The 15,532-nt window shown below is 32.7% G+C and overlaps 1 protein-coding gene across 3 annotated transcripts in view; it reads left to right on the top strand.

Annotated features, from left to right (window-relative positions):
- The first annotated feature begins 2,842 nt into the window (after positions 1-2,842).
- The window catches only part of LOC105202145 (glutamate--cysteine ligase catalytic subunit), a 134,138-nt gene continuing 121,448 nt past the window's right edge, over positions 2,843-15,532 (top strand). For 2 of the 3 annotated variants that reach the window (XM_026139344.2, XM_026139345.2), the window contains exon 1: positions 2,843-3,166. In XM_026139344.2, the coding sequence (XP_025995129.1) occupies positions 3,017-3,166 (150 nt within the window). In that variant the 5' untranslated portion in view covers positions 2,843-3,016. The remainder of the gene's footprint in view (positions 3,167-15,532) is intronic. The other variant, XM_039455920.1, reaches the window with a different exon arrangement.

Raw genomic sequence — 15,532 nt, forward strand, 5'->3', positions numbered from 1 at the left:
AGTCCCAAAGTTTTGGACTTAAATGAATTAAAATATAAAATGTGCTATTCATTATTTTAAATTCGGATAGATTTATGTCCTTATTATACAATATTTTTAAATTCAAATAAATTGAAATACAAAAAGAATTAATCATTATGTTGAATTTGGATGTATTCATGTTCCAATTATGTTAGTTTTGTATTCAAATAGATTTGATAAAATTAAAAGTGCAAATTCAAAAATGTCGAAATAAATTTATTTCAATTCATTTTCATTAAAATTTTTCTGGGAACAATGTTCTCACTTTGAAAAATTCTTTTATCAGAATAACTGAAAATGATAACTTGAAAGTCGAGACTAAATACTTTATTTTATTTTATTTTAAAATACTTTATTTTATTTATTCACATTATTTTAAATGAAAAAAGTTAATACCTCTTTTTATCTAAGATATAGATACCTAGCAAACGAAAATAAATAAAAATGGATAGAAATAAATTTATTTTGACATTTTTGATTTTGCGCTTCAAATTGTTCAAATTTATTTGAATTAAAAAATAATATAATGGGGACATAAATCCATCTGAATTTAAAATAATGAATAGTGCATTTCGTATTTCAATGCATTTGAATCCAAAAATATTCTGAGACTCCAAAGTACAAACTCAAATAAATTAAAATGAATTACAATTTTCAATTCATTTGAATTTAATTTTGTTTGCTGGGTAAAAATAAGATTAAATAATTTCTTTATCTTAGATATAATAATCTTAGATAATTTTATATGGATGGTAGCCAACATTGGTCGCGATATTAGAAATTTTAATGTTTTAAAATTGAGCGTTGAAAATATAATATATTCTAAAATCGTCCAATTAGATCTTAAAATAGAGCATATGACGTCATTAACCGGTCTCGTGTTGGGTTCAAACCTACTGCACTCGAAAGCGCTATAAAAGTTCAATTCAGTTCAAACCCAGCAAACGGAAATGGATTCAAAACATTAAAAAAGGATCGAAATGGATTTTAAAAAATCACGAATTTGAATTTGATCACACAAATTTAATTTCTATATAATTAAAGTTTAAGAGTTCCTTGAATTCATTTTAATTCATGAAGTAAGATTAAAGTTACGAAATTTCTATTTGTTTTTAATCCAAAAAAATTATGCGGCTAAAAATTATGTAATTCATTTTAATCCATGAAACGGAATTAAAATAAAGTGATTTCTATTTTTTTAATCTAAAAGAAATTTTTGCAAATAATCCATTTTAATCCATGACATAGAATTGAAATGACTTAATTGCTGTCTTTTAATCCAAAATGTATTCAAATAAAAATGAATTACAAATTTTCAATCTATTTCCGTTTACTGGGAATTTATGGTACCCGTCTCCAATTGTAGTGACCAAGGATCATGCGATCATTTTACATAAAAACAGAATAAAGATGAAATTGCAAAACTAGTATAGGGGAACAAAGACTCAATTGCGTTAACAATCCTACAAAAATTTTAACGGACAAAATACGTCCGAACTATAGTTTTAAAGGTTCAGGAAAAAATCCGTTTTTTTTTATTTTTCCGAGAATTTTTTTGTTTTTTTTTTCAAAGTTAGAAAAATTCATTGGAAAATTTCAAAAAGTGTTATAACATGATGGTACCTTATCAAAGTTATTTGTTTTACGATATAATTTTTCAACTCGAATCTAGCTCACCACACTTATTTTTGAGTCCAAAATTTGCCATACTTCGATCTGTACAGTTCGATTTTTTTGTCTTATCACTTTTATTCTAATTAATATTTTAAAGCATGTATTGTAAAAATTAAAAAAATATCTAATTTAAATACCATGTTCATAAGATAATGATCAAAAGAATGATTTGAAATAATTAAATTTATAACAATATAATATAGAGGAAAAAGTAAATTATGAAACAAGCTTACACTTCAGAAGTTCACCGGATTAGGATATGATAAACTAAAGTTAAAAATCTATGTTAATAAGAAATAACTATAGGAAATGGTATGTATAAAGTTAGACTAATGTTAGTTTCTATTTTCAAGTTTTTCCTTAAAGTTTTTTCTTTCTATTTGTGATGATATAAGTACGTGAGAAGCAAAAAGTAAATCATAAAAATAAATAAAAACAGAATTAATGTATTTTTTAAATAAAATAAAACGTATGTTTTTTGATAATTGCTAATATTCAAAATTTTTCACAAAACAATTACCATAAATATTAATTTAAATTAGTCTTTAAACTAATTTAATTGTTAGGATTACATTTGTCTTTACAACAGTTTGTGTAATAAGTAATAATTATTAAACCACGTGTGATGTAATATTCTAAATATAAACGTAAAAATTAGTTCAATATTAATTCCAACGCTTATTCTATTTTAATGTCTTATTATACTATAAAATTAGGTAGCGTGTCATTTACATACCAAAAACAATTTTTTGCAAAAAAGTAATTTTTCAGAAAAAAACTGGAATTTTTCTGATTTTTTTCCAGCGATTTAAAAAAAAAACGAATTTTTAAAACTATAGTCTGAACATACATACGGCTTCAATGAGCCTGAGGTATGTACGAATTCATAGACGTTTCTCAGATTTCATATCTCAAATCTGTCTTTGTCTCGCTTATGGTAACGTAATACAGAAGACAAAGACAGATTTTAGATCTGAAAAACATTTATGAATTCGGATTTAAAACGCTATAAAATTATTTTGTTTAATGTTTTTTTTTTTATAATATCCTCGTAAAAAGGATACATCAATTAGAAGATGGCGTTACTGTCGTCTTATAACTTCGACTAGTTCGCGCATGATCATTGAGATTTCGTATTGAAATCCGAGAAATCATGTTACTGTAGGCACATTACGTACACTAGCGACCGATAGTGAGTGATAGCGAAGACTGTTAGTCGTAACTGGTCACAACTGGTGAACGGTGATCACGGAATTCCGCGAATCTGTTTTTCTCGTGTTAAATTATTCAAAAGAGATCCGAGATTCGAATATATCGAAAAATGGGCCTGCTCTCCGAAGGAAGCCCCCTAAGCTGGGAAGAGACGAAGAAATTGTCCGATCACGTGCGCAAGCATGGGGTTATTCAGTTTATTAACCTGTACAAGCGACTCCGAGATAGACAGGGAGACGTTCTCAAGTGGGGTGATGAGGTAGTACACGAGATTTCCGTCGATTGCAGCACGTTGCATTGTCGGAATCGATTTGATTTGCAGCATCATTCTTGTAATGTGTCGCGTCATCGTGCGTAAAGTTCACCGGTTTCACAAATTACGATTAACTTTAAAAAATCAGCCGATTAAATTTATGAATTGTTAACTTAAACTGATCATTCTTAACCTACAATTTTTTTAATTATTTTAATTAAATGCATTACTTACGTAGTTAATAATTTTGTATTTTACAATAATTATAATTTCTAGAAAATGGCAAGAACCTAGAATAGTAATAAATAATACGATTAAGATTTGCAGTTGGCATTTCATAAATTTTTTAATCCGCTGGGTTTTTTTAAGTTAATTAAAGTTGGTGAGGCCGGCCTTTACTTTTTCATACTTTTTTGTCCTTCCTAACCTCTATATCTATTTTATCGCAATGTTACATCGCGTTCGTTATGATTTTATTCAATACAGTCGTTGAAACATTTGTCATGATGTCGGAAAATGAATCGAGTGTTCATGTAAAAAGCTCTATTTTTTCCTTTCGTCGGCATTGTGTCACACGTTACATGTATATTGTGCAAATCATTTGTATAGCCTACTGTCATTATCGCGTAATCATTGATAATGAATCATTTGCGTTTGTCGTATCCTTGAAATTCGATTTTTCTTTTAACTGAATCGTTATTATTTTGTTTTACTGTTTTAACTTGTATCTTTCATTGTCATGTATTGTTCTAAATAGCTGTATTGTATGCCGTAATTTTAATATCTTAAGGATACATTTAAATAAGATGAAAATTACATTTTGTTTTTCTTATTTCAAGGCATGAAAAAGAAACAAAACTATTGTTACAAATTTATTGTGAAAAAACTAAGCAACGAATTAATTTTAAGTTTTATACATTCTATCTTTAATAATGTAAAAACAAAATAAAAATGATTAAAAAGTATTAATCTGTTTAAAAGGTATGCAATAATGACAAAGTTGCTTTTAAAATAACTGAACACAATAAAAAAATTTTTGGTTTGATTGATTTCTACTTTGGTATATCTTTAATATGTAGCTAGCTAGAGTATGAACCTTTAAGTCTTGAAAATTTAAAAACATATTTTATCCATTATATATAAAAACTGATTTTTTTAGACAAAAGTACACAATGCTAACTTTGAACTGGCAACATTTTATCAATTTTCAATTTTTCTGTAAAACCTGAAGTTCATGCTACCAATACTATTAATAAATGAAATAAAATTTGATATCTTGTCTCGGATCATCCTGAGACAAGTTATTGTACTCATAGTTTTTTTTTTTTAACATACCATTATCATTATTTTCTACTTTTAGAATATATTAATAATTTTTAACAATTTTCATTTTACATATTGTTGAAGACAAGATAAGTTCTGGTAAGATGCCATGCTTAAGCTTCTGAAATATTAGAAACTTTATGGAATTAAGCAACAATTAATATAATATTTTTTTAATCTTTATTAAATTTGTTTACACAAATAAAGTAATTATAATTTTAATATTCCAGATTAAAAAAAAAAATTAGTTAAGTTTAAAACTGGCATTTTTTTCAATATATATGTGCAAAATGTCATTTCTTATAAAGAAAGAGGTGTCACAACTATTTAAATAGTATGACGTAATAAAAATTTGCATGTTTTGCTCTACAGTAGACAATCAGGTTTAAATTATAAAAATACAAAAATAAATGATAAAATTTAAATGAGTAATTTGGGAAACAACTTCTTATACTTTTATAAGTGTGAACAGCATTTCACAAATTTAAAATGTTTAAAATTATATAAAGCATAAAAAATTTTTATTTTTAAATCATTTTAATCAAGGTGTCAAACTTAACTAATTATGTTTTGTATGAATTAGCATTTTATTTCCAAGTATTAGGAGAAGGTGTTATTACAGCTTGTACACATAATGATTTCACAAATTATAATCTATACTAACCATGTGATCGTTATGAAATATGGCTCAAAATTGTAACAATTACTTGGTTTTAAAATGAACATCAAATTACAGTTTAGCTATTACATTATTAAATATTACAAACAGCATACTTCACGATTTATCTTTTTATTTTTATAAATCTTTACTGATTTTTATTTGTATTGTCATTCTTTGTAGTTCTAACAGTTTAATGCATACTTATGCACGAATTAGCTAATCTCTAATTTATGGAAGAATTATAATCGAAGTGGCTTCTTTCCCTAATTAGCATTTTCCGATTTACCTAATATATGAATAAATTTAACTTGAAATCGGTTCAGCGCGTAGTTAAACAAATTCATAAAAATGGCGTTGTTTTTCATACTTTAAAATACAGAGAAAAAAAAGAAATAAATCTTTTGTTTTTAAGAAAGAGATTAATTCATATATTTTTATTTGTCTAAAACGATTTTTTTTATTAAAAAATATATTTATTTAAATGTCTGAAAAAAATAAAAATTTACTAATTATATAATTATCATTTACAATCTCAGTACTTTTTTTAATCGTATTTTTACATATTTATTCAAAACTTAAAAATAAGACACTAAACAGGGTAACTAGTGGAAACTGGAAAAAGTCAGGGAGTGAAAAAATGGAAAAACAAGGAAAAATTAGGAAATTAAGTGATTTATTATGGCTTTTGATTCCTCAGCCGAGAACTTGATGGTAGCAACATTTCGTCGCGGACAAAATTAGAACTAATAAACGTGAAATGTGACAGATTGACGATGAGATGTTGTCGTGCATGTCATTTTGTTATTATATGTGTTTCATTATGAAAGTATGACTTGTCTCGTATTTACCAAATTCGTAAAAATGGACCCCAAGTAAAGTTTCTTTGAATTTTATACATAAAAGCACATTTTTTACTCCTTCCAATAGCTATCCCTATGTTTTTCTGTCTGAATAGGTGTCACTTTATGTGCTTTTTACAACTATTTACTGACTGCTAGGCGAAAAAAGGATAGTCTTTATCTATTTTTACAAGTGTTTTAAAGCCACCTGATTAGTCTGTTTTATCCAAATTGCCTTTATTTAAACATGGCACGTCAGACACAATTACGTGTCATTTCACGCAATTTCATGCTTCTGACGCCATGACTTTAATTTGACCATGGTGAGGAGTCAGGAGTCTTAACCTAAATAAAATTAAATTACTGTGATACCAATTGTGTTTCTAAGTTTTAATTTTTATTTTAAAAATTATTAAATGTAATTTTTGAAATTATTTAAAGATACATTGTAAATATTTGTTATAATTTTACTGTGCAGTGAGCGATTTACAGAAAACTGTTTATTAATAGATATATTAAAAAAGGAAAATTATATCTTGATATATTGCATATCTATTTTTTTTAATGTAAATTTTGAGTTTTTTTCACAGTAAAGTTAGAAATTATTGATTATTTTTTTGAATTTATGTCTGAAACACAGACTGTTCGAAAGTTGCTACTTTATAACCACGTTTCAAGGAACACATTAAGTCAAGAGAAAGTATAAAAATGACTTTATTTTGATATTATAAAAGTCAAAGTGATGATTTTTGGCTACGAAATTTTATATTAAGAATTAAAATAAAGTTATTTTGAGTTTTTCTTGACTTTTGTGTGCTCCATAGAGTATTATAAGCTGTCAGTCAAGTGAAACTAAAATAGCGGATGAGAACCTACATCTCTAGGTGTAATTTAATTTTAATTAAAGCTTTAATTTTAATTAAAGATCTTATTATCAAAGTCTGGCAAACGCGTGAACGCGATTGTCCGACATTTTTCGTCAAAATTGTGCGAAAGAGAAAAATATATGCTATTTTGTAGCTGTAAAACGAGATAGCATATGTCTTTCTTCCTTGCACAATTTTAATGAAAAATTTTGGACAATCGTGTTTGTTAGACTTTGATTATTGGGCCTTTAGTTTTAATTAAAATAGTCCTTTATATATGTATACAGGGTGATTTAGAACGACCCATGTGTACTTGTAAACACGTGTTTTACACGGCTCGTAATTCACTAACTTTATTTTCTTATAATTCAAAAAGTAAGCGTCGGACAAAATTTTCGTACAGGAAAAATCGTCTCAGAATTTATCTAAGAACACGTCTTTCCAGGGACACATGGGTCGTTCTGAATCACCCTGTATATAGACACATATACATATATGTATATAAATCAGTCAATTTCTATAAATGCGAGATTTTGAAATAAAACGTTTCTTACTAAATTGAGTTTTATGACGTCAAGGGGACAGTGTTGGACAGAATAGTTGCAATATTTTATTTTTTTTTAGGTTTTGGAATGTATACTACTCAACATAAATGGTTCTTATTTGTGGATCCAACTAATTAATTTCATCGCTCGACGAACAAAATATGTTTCAAATTAAAAAATAAAATGTAATTATTTTGTCCACTACTAGACAGATAGTGCTAGGTGTTTGATCTTGGAAAATTGTTTGAAGTAGAGTCCTAAATCAAAGAAGCGCTAACCGAATCTGGCATGCTGATTGGCTGATAGCGGTTACCAATCAAAATCGGGAGATTCATGGCTGATTCTCTGGACAAAATAACCAATGATCCGTCGTAATAATTGGAATTCTGTCTGTTTTGTTTATAAACGAACAGCTCCGGGTCCTAAATGGCACCCATTGAAGGAATTATGAAGGGGAGTTAGCGCTTCTTTGATTATGTGTAAGATTCTAGTTTGAAGATTACTGAATATTACCTTCAATTTCTTAAATAGTATTTTTTATTTTTTATTGCATATTCTTGTAGCTTACCTCGCAATATTATATTTACCTCAAAAAATTATATTTTTCCGGTACATACTTTTTGAAGTATGAAGTTTGAAAGTATACCGTACCACCAATTTTAAAATAGATAGATATTTATTACTTTAGCTTATAAATGTCAGAAGAAGGGACTTAATTTACAATCATTATCCTTAACTCACGCATCCATCTATATCTTGTTTTGTTCTATGTTAGTCTACTTCTGTTTCTATTCTGTTTTGTTCGCATTTTTTCTCTCTTTTCCTTGCGTTCGCTGGCTACTTATCTTAACTAGATTAGATAGATATTTATTGTTTCTTTTGGGGTTACAATCTTTTTACAAACATAACATAAAACAAAACACTTAGCCTATACTTAATTGCTATCTTATATCTACATCGTTCGCTGCACATAACACGCCCGGGACCTCCGCTTCCATTACAATCCATCTGGTTTCATTATTTCCCTTTATTCAACTCATAATTTTCTGAGACTTCTCTCCCACATCACTCGCTCATTCACTCTCTCACTTCATACTCACTCTTTCTCTCTTTCTTTTTTTCTCTAGATTCAATGTCACTAAAACTAAGGCCGTATTCTTGGGCAGCGCAAGATTTGTGAATACTATCTCTCTCTTTCGAGCATAAAGCTTTTTCTCAATAATAGTCCAATTGACCTAACGGATTTTGTGCGCAACCTGGGACTACAAATGACAAGCAGTCTGAATTGGGGCAATCAAGTTTGCAATATATCAAGTTGTGTAAACGGTTTTTTGGTGACTTAAGTGCTGTAGAGGCGGTCTTTTGCCGTTTCTAAGAGTGCAACTAATCACATTGCTCGCTTCTCCGCTCTTTGATTACTCAAACGGCGTGCTCATTGATCTCACAAGACACCAGCGACTGAAGCTCAAACGTCTTATGAACGCATGCATGCGGTTTATTTATGATCTTTGTCGTGACGAGCATGTGTTCTCGTGGTACAAAAGGCTGGAATGGTTGTTTGCGGATGACCGAAAAGAGTACCTAACTTGCTGTCTTATTTTTTTAATTATTTATTCTGGTTTTCCTTTTTTTTGGCTTGCAACTTTCAACCCTTTCACCGATCCTTCCCTCATTTCCGCTCTTTTTCTTCTCCTATGGACCTTGCCATCCTGCCGTGTCAAACCTCAACTTTTTAGCGCTCCTTTCATCTCTTAGGCTGCGCAATATAAAAATCTCTCCTTTCTTAAATGAAAGAGGTCAACTTATACAGTCAATTTAGGCGCTTTCTCTGCCGACATCTGCGGCAGAGAGGGAGAGGCTTTGCTTAGTTCTGCACGTATAGTCTGAGCTTACGATGCTCTATCTAGTCCGTTTGTAAATAAGTCGCCGATTTTATTTTCACTATATTTAATTTTAATTTTCCATATTTAGTTTTAATTTTAATTTTTGTTTTTGTTTCATTTTTAGTTTATATAAAATTACTTTAATTCTAGTTAAAAATTCTAGTTAAGTTTTCTTCTCTTTTTGTGTTATTTTTTTAGCATTACTGTACTATAATTTCTGTTAATCGTACTATATTTCTGTTAATCGTACTATATTTCTGTAACTGTATTATATTTCTGTTTCGTTACACTGTAATATTCTTAGAGAGTCCTAGAATATAATAAAACACAGTCAGTTACACTCTTTCCGCCGTCATTCCCCTTCTCTAAACTTTTCTAATTTTTTATACCACTCCTCCCCCGCCCTATCCTCCCCTAGTACTTCCTCAATAATCTCCTTCTATCCTCCCTCCGCCCTCCATCTCCCACAGATCTCCTATATGTTTCCATATCTTCTCTTCTCCCCAACACATCTTACATGCCTTCTTTTCTCTCATCTAGTACATACCTTCTCTGACCCCCTCCCCCAGCCTATCATGCAACTTTCCTTTACCTGCTTTCCGCCTATCCTTTTTTCAGATATTTTGGTATTTCCTTTTCCTTTACTCTCTTATCATCTATTGAGAGAATACGAGAGTTGAGATACACTCAGTGAAAATGATTCTGTCTCACTGAAAATTTTCTAAACTGAGAAGTCGCTATCTTTCTACATACAGTTCATGATTAATGAACTGAATTAACGACTAATAAGCTTTAGTTGTTACATTAATCATGAACTGCGAGTATGTAGAAAGATGGTGACTTCTCAGTTTGGAAAATTTTTTGAGGGACAGAATCATTTTTTCCGGGTGTATCTTGAATCTCGTATTCTTTTTCATCTCTCTCTCCTTTGCTTGTTTTTATCCTACTCCTCCAAACTGCTAAAATTAAATTCCCTCTCCACCTCCTGTAAATCCCCCCCCCTCTCTCTCTCTCTCTCTCTCTCTCTCTCTCTCTCAAAAAATTCCTGCTTTTCTTCTCTCTTATACCGATACCCTCCTCTCTTTTTGCCCTTTTCCTTATTTCTCCCTAACACTTCTGTGACAGCTCGCTTCCTTTACCATCTGCTAATCTTTCCTTGAACCTTTCCACGAATTCCGACGCCCTTTTCCCCCCCTTTCAACTTGTCTCTTAGTAGTTTCTCTCTATTCATGTATTTCGGTGTCCTCCAGCCACTCCGTCATCTATCTCAAATATCTTTTCTGTATCCTTTTTATTCTCTCTCCCTCCTCTTTCCCTTCCTTCCCCCTTTCTTTCCCTGTTTTCCCTCTCCCCTCCCTCCGCCTCCCCCCTCTCTGTTGGCGCGGGTCGTCTACACCGTGCTTGGGTGCGCAACGGGGGCTTGTTTACGTTAAGAGACACTTCGACACCTCGCCTATCAGACTGCGGGGTAACGATTATCTTTCCGCTCTTACTGCCGGTGCCCCTCTGCTCTCGTCGTCCTCCGGTGGATCTTTAGTAAAGATAAAGATTCTTTACGTGATCTTCGTGACTTAGTGCGTGGCCTCGTGGCTGCTCCCCTCCCCTCTCTCCCCTTATCATTATTGGGGATTTTAATATAGACTTCCAAAGCTCGGACATCTATCTATTTTTTAATCCAATTTCGAAAGATTCTATCTATGTTTTACAGTGCCTATCATTATTGGGGATTTTAATATCGACCTCAATCGACCCTCTTATGACGTAGATTTCTTACTCGACTTCAGCTCTTTTAACAATTTTTACATAGTTTCCTTTTCTGACACCCACCACCCCTTTTCGTCACACTCAAAAATTGACTGCCTAGTTAACAATAAATATTTAGTAAAGAGTTCAGCAGTTTCCAATTCTTTTTCTATCTAACCATGACCTTATCGAAGTCACTCTGGACTTTTCTATCTATAGAGTTCTACCTCGCATGATCCGAATTAGAAATTATTTTTAATTCGATTCAGACGACTTCCTTTTCTCTCTTTTCTCCCAAGATTGGCCTGCTGTTAATCTTGCTAGCCACCTAGATTGCAAGGTCGACTTGATCTACTTGTTCATTAACAACTCAATGGCAATCCACCTGCCTTACAAAACATTTGTGGCAAATAAGCCTTCTGCTCCTTGGTTGAACCACTAAATTAAGTCTCTCCTCCGGCAAAGAGAAGTCGCCAGAAGATCCTTCCTCCTACACCTCTTCCTTGAGCGGTGGGAAAGTCCGCTCTCCGGAATTTCCGGTCTCTCAGAAATCTGGCGAAATCGCGCCTGGTTGAGGCCAAGAATAATTACTTGCGCAAAAAACTCGGCGCTAAGCAATGTTCGGCAAGACTGTGGTCGGAGCTGCGCTCATTTGGTCTTGCTAAGAACCGCTCTTCTAAACTTTACCTCAATTTTTCTCTGGAAGATTTGAATACTTGCTTTATCACTGCTCATCTCTTTCACTCCTTTTATTCTGTCTCATCCTTTTCTTCACCCACCTCTTTCCCTCCTAGTCATGCCTCCGTCTCTGATCCTCCTACATTCTATTTTTCCCACATTTTTCAGAAACCCTATTCAAGGCCATCAGAGCAAGTTCCTCCGATTTGTGTGGTTCTGATGGCTTAAATCGCCATATTATTCTCTTTTGTCTCCCCGTCATTTTTCTCGTCATCCTCAATCTTTTCAACTTCTCCTTTAACCCTTAAACACGTAAGTGGGTCTGAGAGACCCCGTATGAAGTTTTGAACGCTTGCTATGTGAAGACGGAATGAGATAGGGGGTTCGGATAAAGACTTAAAAAAAGTTTGAAATTTTCTCTTTTGATTGATATGGTTGATCAACTTTTTTGTTCAACTAGAATTTGAACGGCATGGCAGAAAAGTTTTGTTAGGGTCAATGTGACCCATATAGTGTGTAAGTGAAACTTTTTTTGTGAGTATTTCACATAAAAAAGCTGGACAAAATACGTTCGAATAGGCCGGTTTGCGGATGTTACTCGCATATACTTTGTCTAAAGTTGGAATACTATAAAATGCTGTAAAAAAGGGAGTTTTTTTTAAAATATATCATAAAACACATCAATTTTTAATTTTAGACACGATTTAATAAAAAATACCTCATATTTGCCTTGTTACATAAGTACATTTTTTAATAGATGTGATAATGATATAATTTTTTTTTAAAGTAATTTTTTTTGAATTTTTAGCTTTAAAACGCCGTATTGTAAAGTTCTTCAAAATTTTTTGTTGCAAAGATGATTTTTTTTTAAAGTGGATTTTTAGATGCCCAAAAATACCTCATATTCTTTATGTTACATAATTATATTTTTTAAAAAGAATGATTTTGCCAAATTTTATTTTGAAAGTGTGACTTTTTAATTTTAAAACGCTGTATTTGAAAGTCCTTAAATGTTTTTTGTTGCAAAGATTTGATTTTTTAAAGAAAAAGTGGATTTTTGACCAATTTTTTATTTTTGCTTAATGGTTTTTCTTTTATAATTTTACAAGAAATTATTTTTTGGCAATGCTGATTGTGCAGTCACACTTCTGAGATTTTGAACTTTTGTTAAAAAAAAAAAAAAAAATTGTAGAAAAATATGGATTCTAATCAATGTTATAGCTTTTCAAAGTTGAAAAGTCTCCCAGACCCAAAAATGTGTTTTTGTATTTTACAGGATTGGTGTGTTTAAGGGTTAACTCTTCCACCTTTTTCTTCTGTTGGAAGACCCTCTTCATCCTTCTCCCCAAAATCGCTAATCCTTCCGCTTTGTCTGACTTTTGTCCTATCTCTTTTCTCTGCTTCTTTTCCAAGGTGCTTGAGCGAATTGCCTACGACAGCCTGGTTGTTTATATATCTCATCACAACCTCCTCGATCTTTTCTAGACCGATTTTTGGAAGGGCTACAGCACGCAAACCGCTTTTATCAAGCTGGTAGACGACGCGAGATTGGCCATTGACAGATGCATGATCTTTTTAGTCATGTTCGACTTATCCAAAGCTTTTGACTTTGTTTTCTATGTGCTTCTCCTTGAGAAGCTAAGCAGCTTTAAGATCTTGTTGTTTGCTCTGGCTTGGTTTTGGTCCTACCTCTCTGGCAGACACCAATGCGTTAAAGGGCTTGACGGCTCTCTTTTGTCCGCACTGCCTGTCTTTGTCGGTGTTCTTCAGGGTTCCGTCCTGGGGCCCTAACTCTTCTCTATTTTTGTGAACGACCTTAGGCACTTGCTTAGACACTGTTATCACCTCACTGTTATCACCTGCTCTATGCCCATGACCTTCAAATCTATCTTTACTTCCTTCCTCATGACCTCCGTAATGCTGTTGCGCTTGTCAACGAGGACATTGCTGCGGTCGAGCGATTGGCGGCGAACAATCTGCCTAAACTTAATGCCGGTAAGACAAAGGTTTTTCTCTTGGGCAGTGCTAGGTTTGTTAACTTGATCTCTACGTCTAACATAGACTTGTTTGTCAACCATACATATATTCAGTTTACTGACAAAGTCCATAACTTGGGGTTGCTCATAACCAACAATCTGAGCTGGGGTTATCAAATCCGATCTACTTTGAGCCAGGTCAACGGGATCCTCTGGCGCTTGAACCATTTCAAAAACGGCCTTGCGCTGCCCCTGAAAGTGCAGCTTATCAGGTCACTAGTCTTCCCAGTCTTTAACTACTGCGCCGCGGTTTTCACTGATTTAACGGGACAACAGAGGTTTAAGCTTAAGCGTTTAATGAATGTCTGTGTGCGTTATATTTTTGATCTTTGCTGGGACGAACATATATCCCCCTGGTACGAGCGTCTGGATTGATTGTCTGCCGATGACCAAAGAGAATATTTGACCTGCTGCCTGATCTTTTTCATTATTCATTCCGACATTTCCCTTTCTGACACACAATTTTCAGCCTGTTCCTAAGTCTCTCCCATCTTTGCTCCCTTCCTTCTCTCTGGGGCTTAGCAGTTTTGTCCTGTCGCATCTCAACTTACCAGCATTCGTTTCTTCTCTCTGGCTGCATCATGTGGAATGCTCTCTTGCCGCACATTAAAGAGACGAACTCCTTAACATCCTTTAGGAATCTTTTCTTTGGTCATTTGCGTCGGAGGGGCGGGGTTTGACTTCACGATATTTATTCTTAACTCTTTTTTTTCTTTATTTCTTTTTTTTATCTAATTCGGCGCGACATCAAATTTTGATATCCTTACTATGGGTGCATCTTGCGTTGCTCACGCTACAATATTTATATTTCTCCTTTAGCACACCTTTTCTGACTTCCTCTTCTTTTGCGCCTATCTCTACTATTTCTATTTTATTTTTATTTTTTTTAGTGTTTTTATTTATATTGCGTTTCTTTTTCGTCTATGCGTTAATATGTCACTTTTTCTTATGTAAGTTTGATTTTTTTAAGTTTTTTATTTTATTTTAATTTTTTTATTTTAAATTTTGTTTATCTTAAGTTCATTTGTTATCTTTACTTTTGTTGCTTTCTTTTCTTTTAATTTTTGTTATTTACATCGTACTCTATCCTTGTATGTATTTCTTGTATTTTATTCTCATAGGGCTATGCCTTAGAATAATAATAAATGCTAAGTCAGTCAGTCAGTCTCTCTCGCTCTCTCTTTCTCTCTTTCCTCCGTTTTTTTCCCTCCTTCCCTCCCACTCCCTCTTCCTCTCTCTTTCTTTCTCTTTTTCTGTGCACTATTGTGGTCAGCCTGAGTATATGCTTGTGCGCGTCTCTGTTGTCGGGCAGAGGCCGTTCTTTTTATCGGTTGTCTATTGTCCATCGAAACTGGGATATCTTGTTAATTTCTAAAGCGAATTTGAGAGGCTTTTTTTCTTTTTTCCTGCTGCGGTCATAATCGGCAACTTTAACATTGACCTAAACAAACAAACAAACCTTTGATGCTATCTCACTGAGTGGCTTCTGCGAGAGTAACGGTTTCTACATTATGCCGTTTGCCGACACCCATCATCTCGGGACGTTGCACTGTCGGATAGACTACTGCTTTGTCAGCAACCGATCATTCGTGTTGTTGCATTACCAGCACGCCGTCTTCTTTCTTTCCTGCCACGATCTCATTGGGGTCATCTTTGACTGTTATTTTAACAGACATCCGCCTTCGCTATTTGTGATTTTTCTAACTTCAATCTTGAGATACTGTATGGCTTTCTGGTCTTGCTTGATTGGACTTTCTTCTGTCTGTCTAATGAGTTGGACGACAAGGTCGCGATTCTT

Source organism: Solenopsis invicta, chromosome 12, assembly GCF_016802725.1.
Source record: "Solenopsis invicta isolate M01_SB chromosome 12, UNIL_Sinv_3.0, whole genome shotgun sequence".
Classification (NCBI taxonomy): Eukaryota; Metazoa; Arthropoda; class Insecta; order Hymenoptera; family Formicidae; genus Solenopsis; species Solenopsis invicta.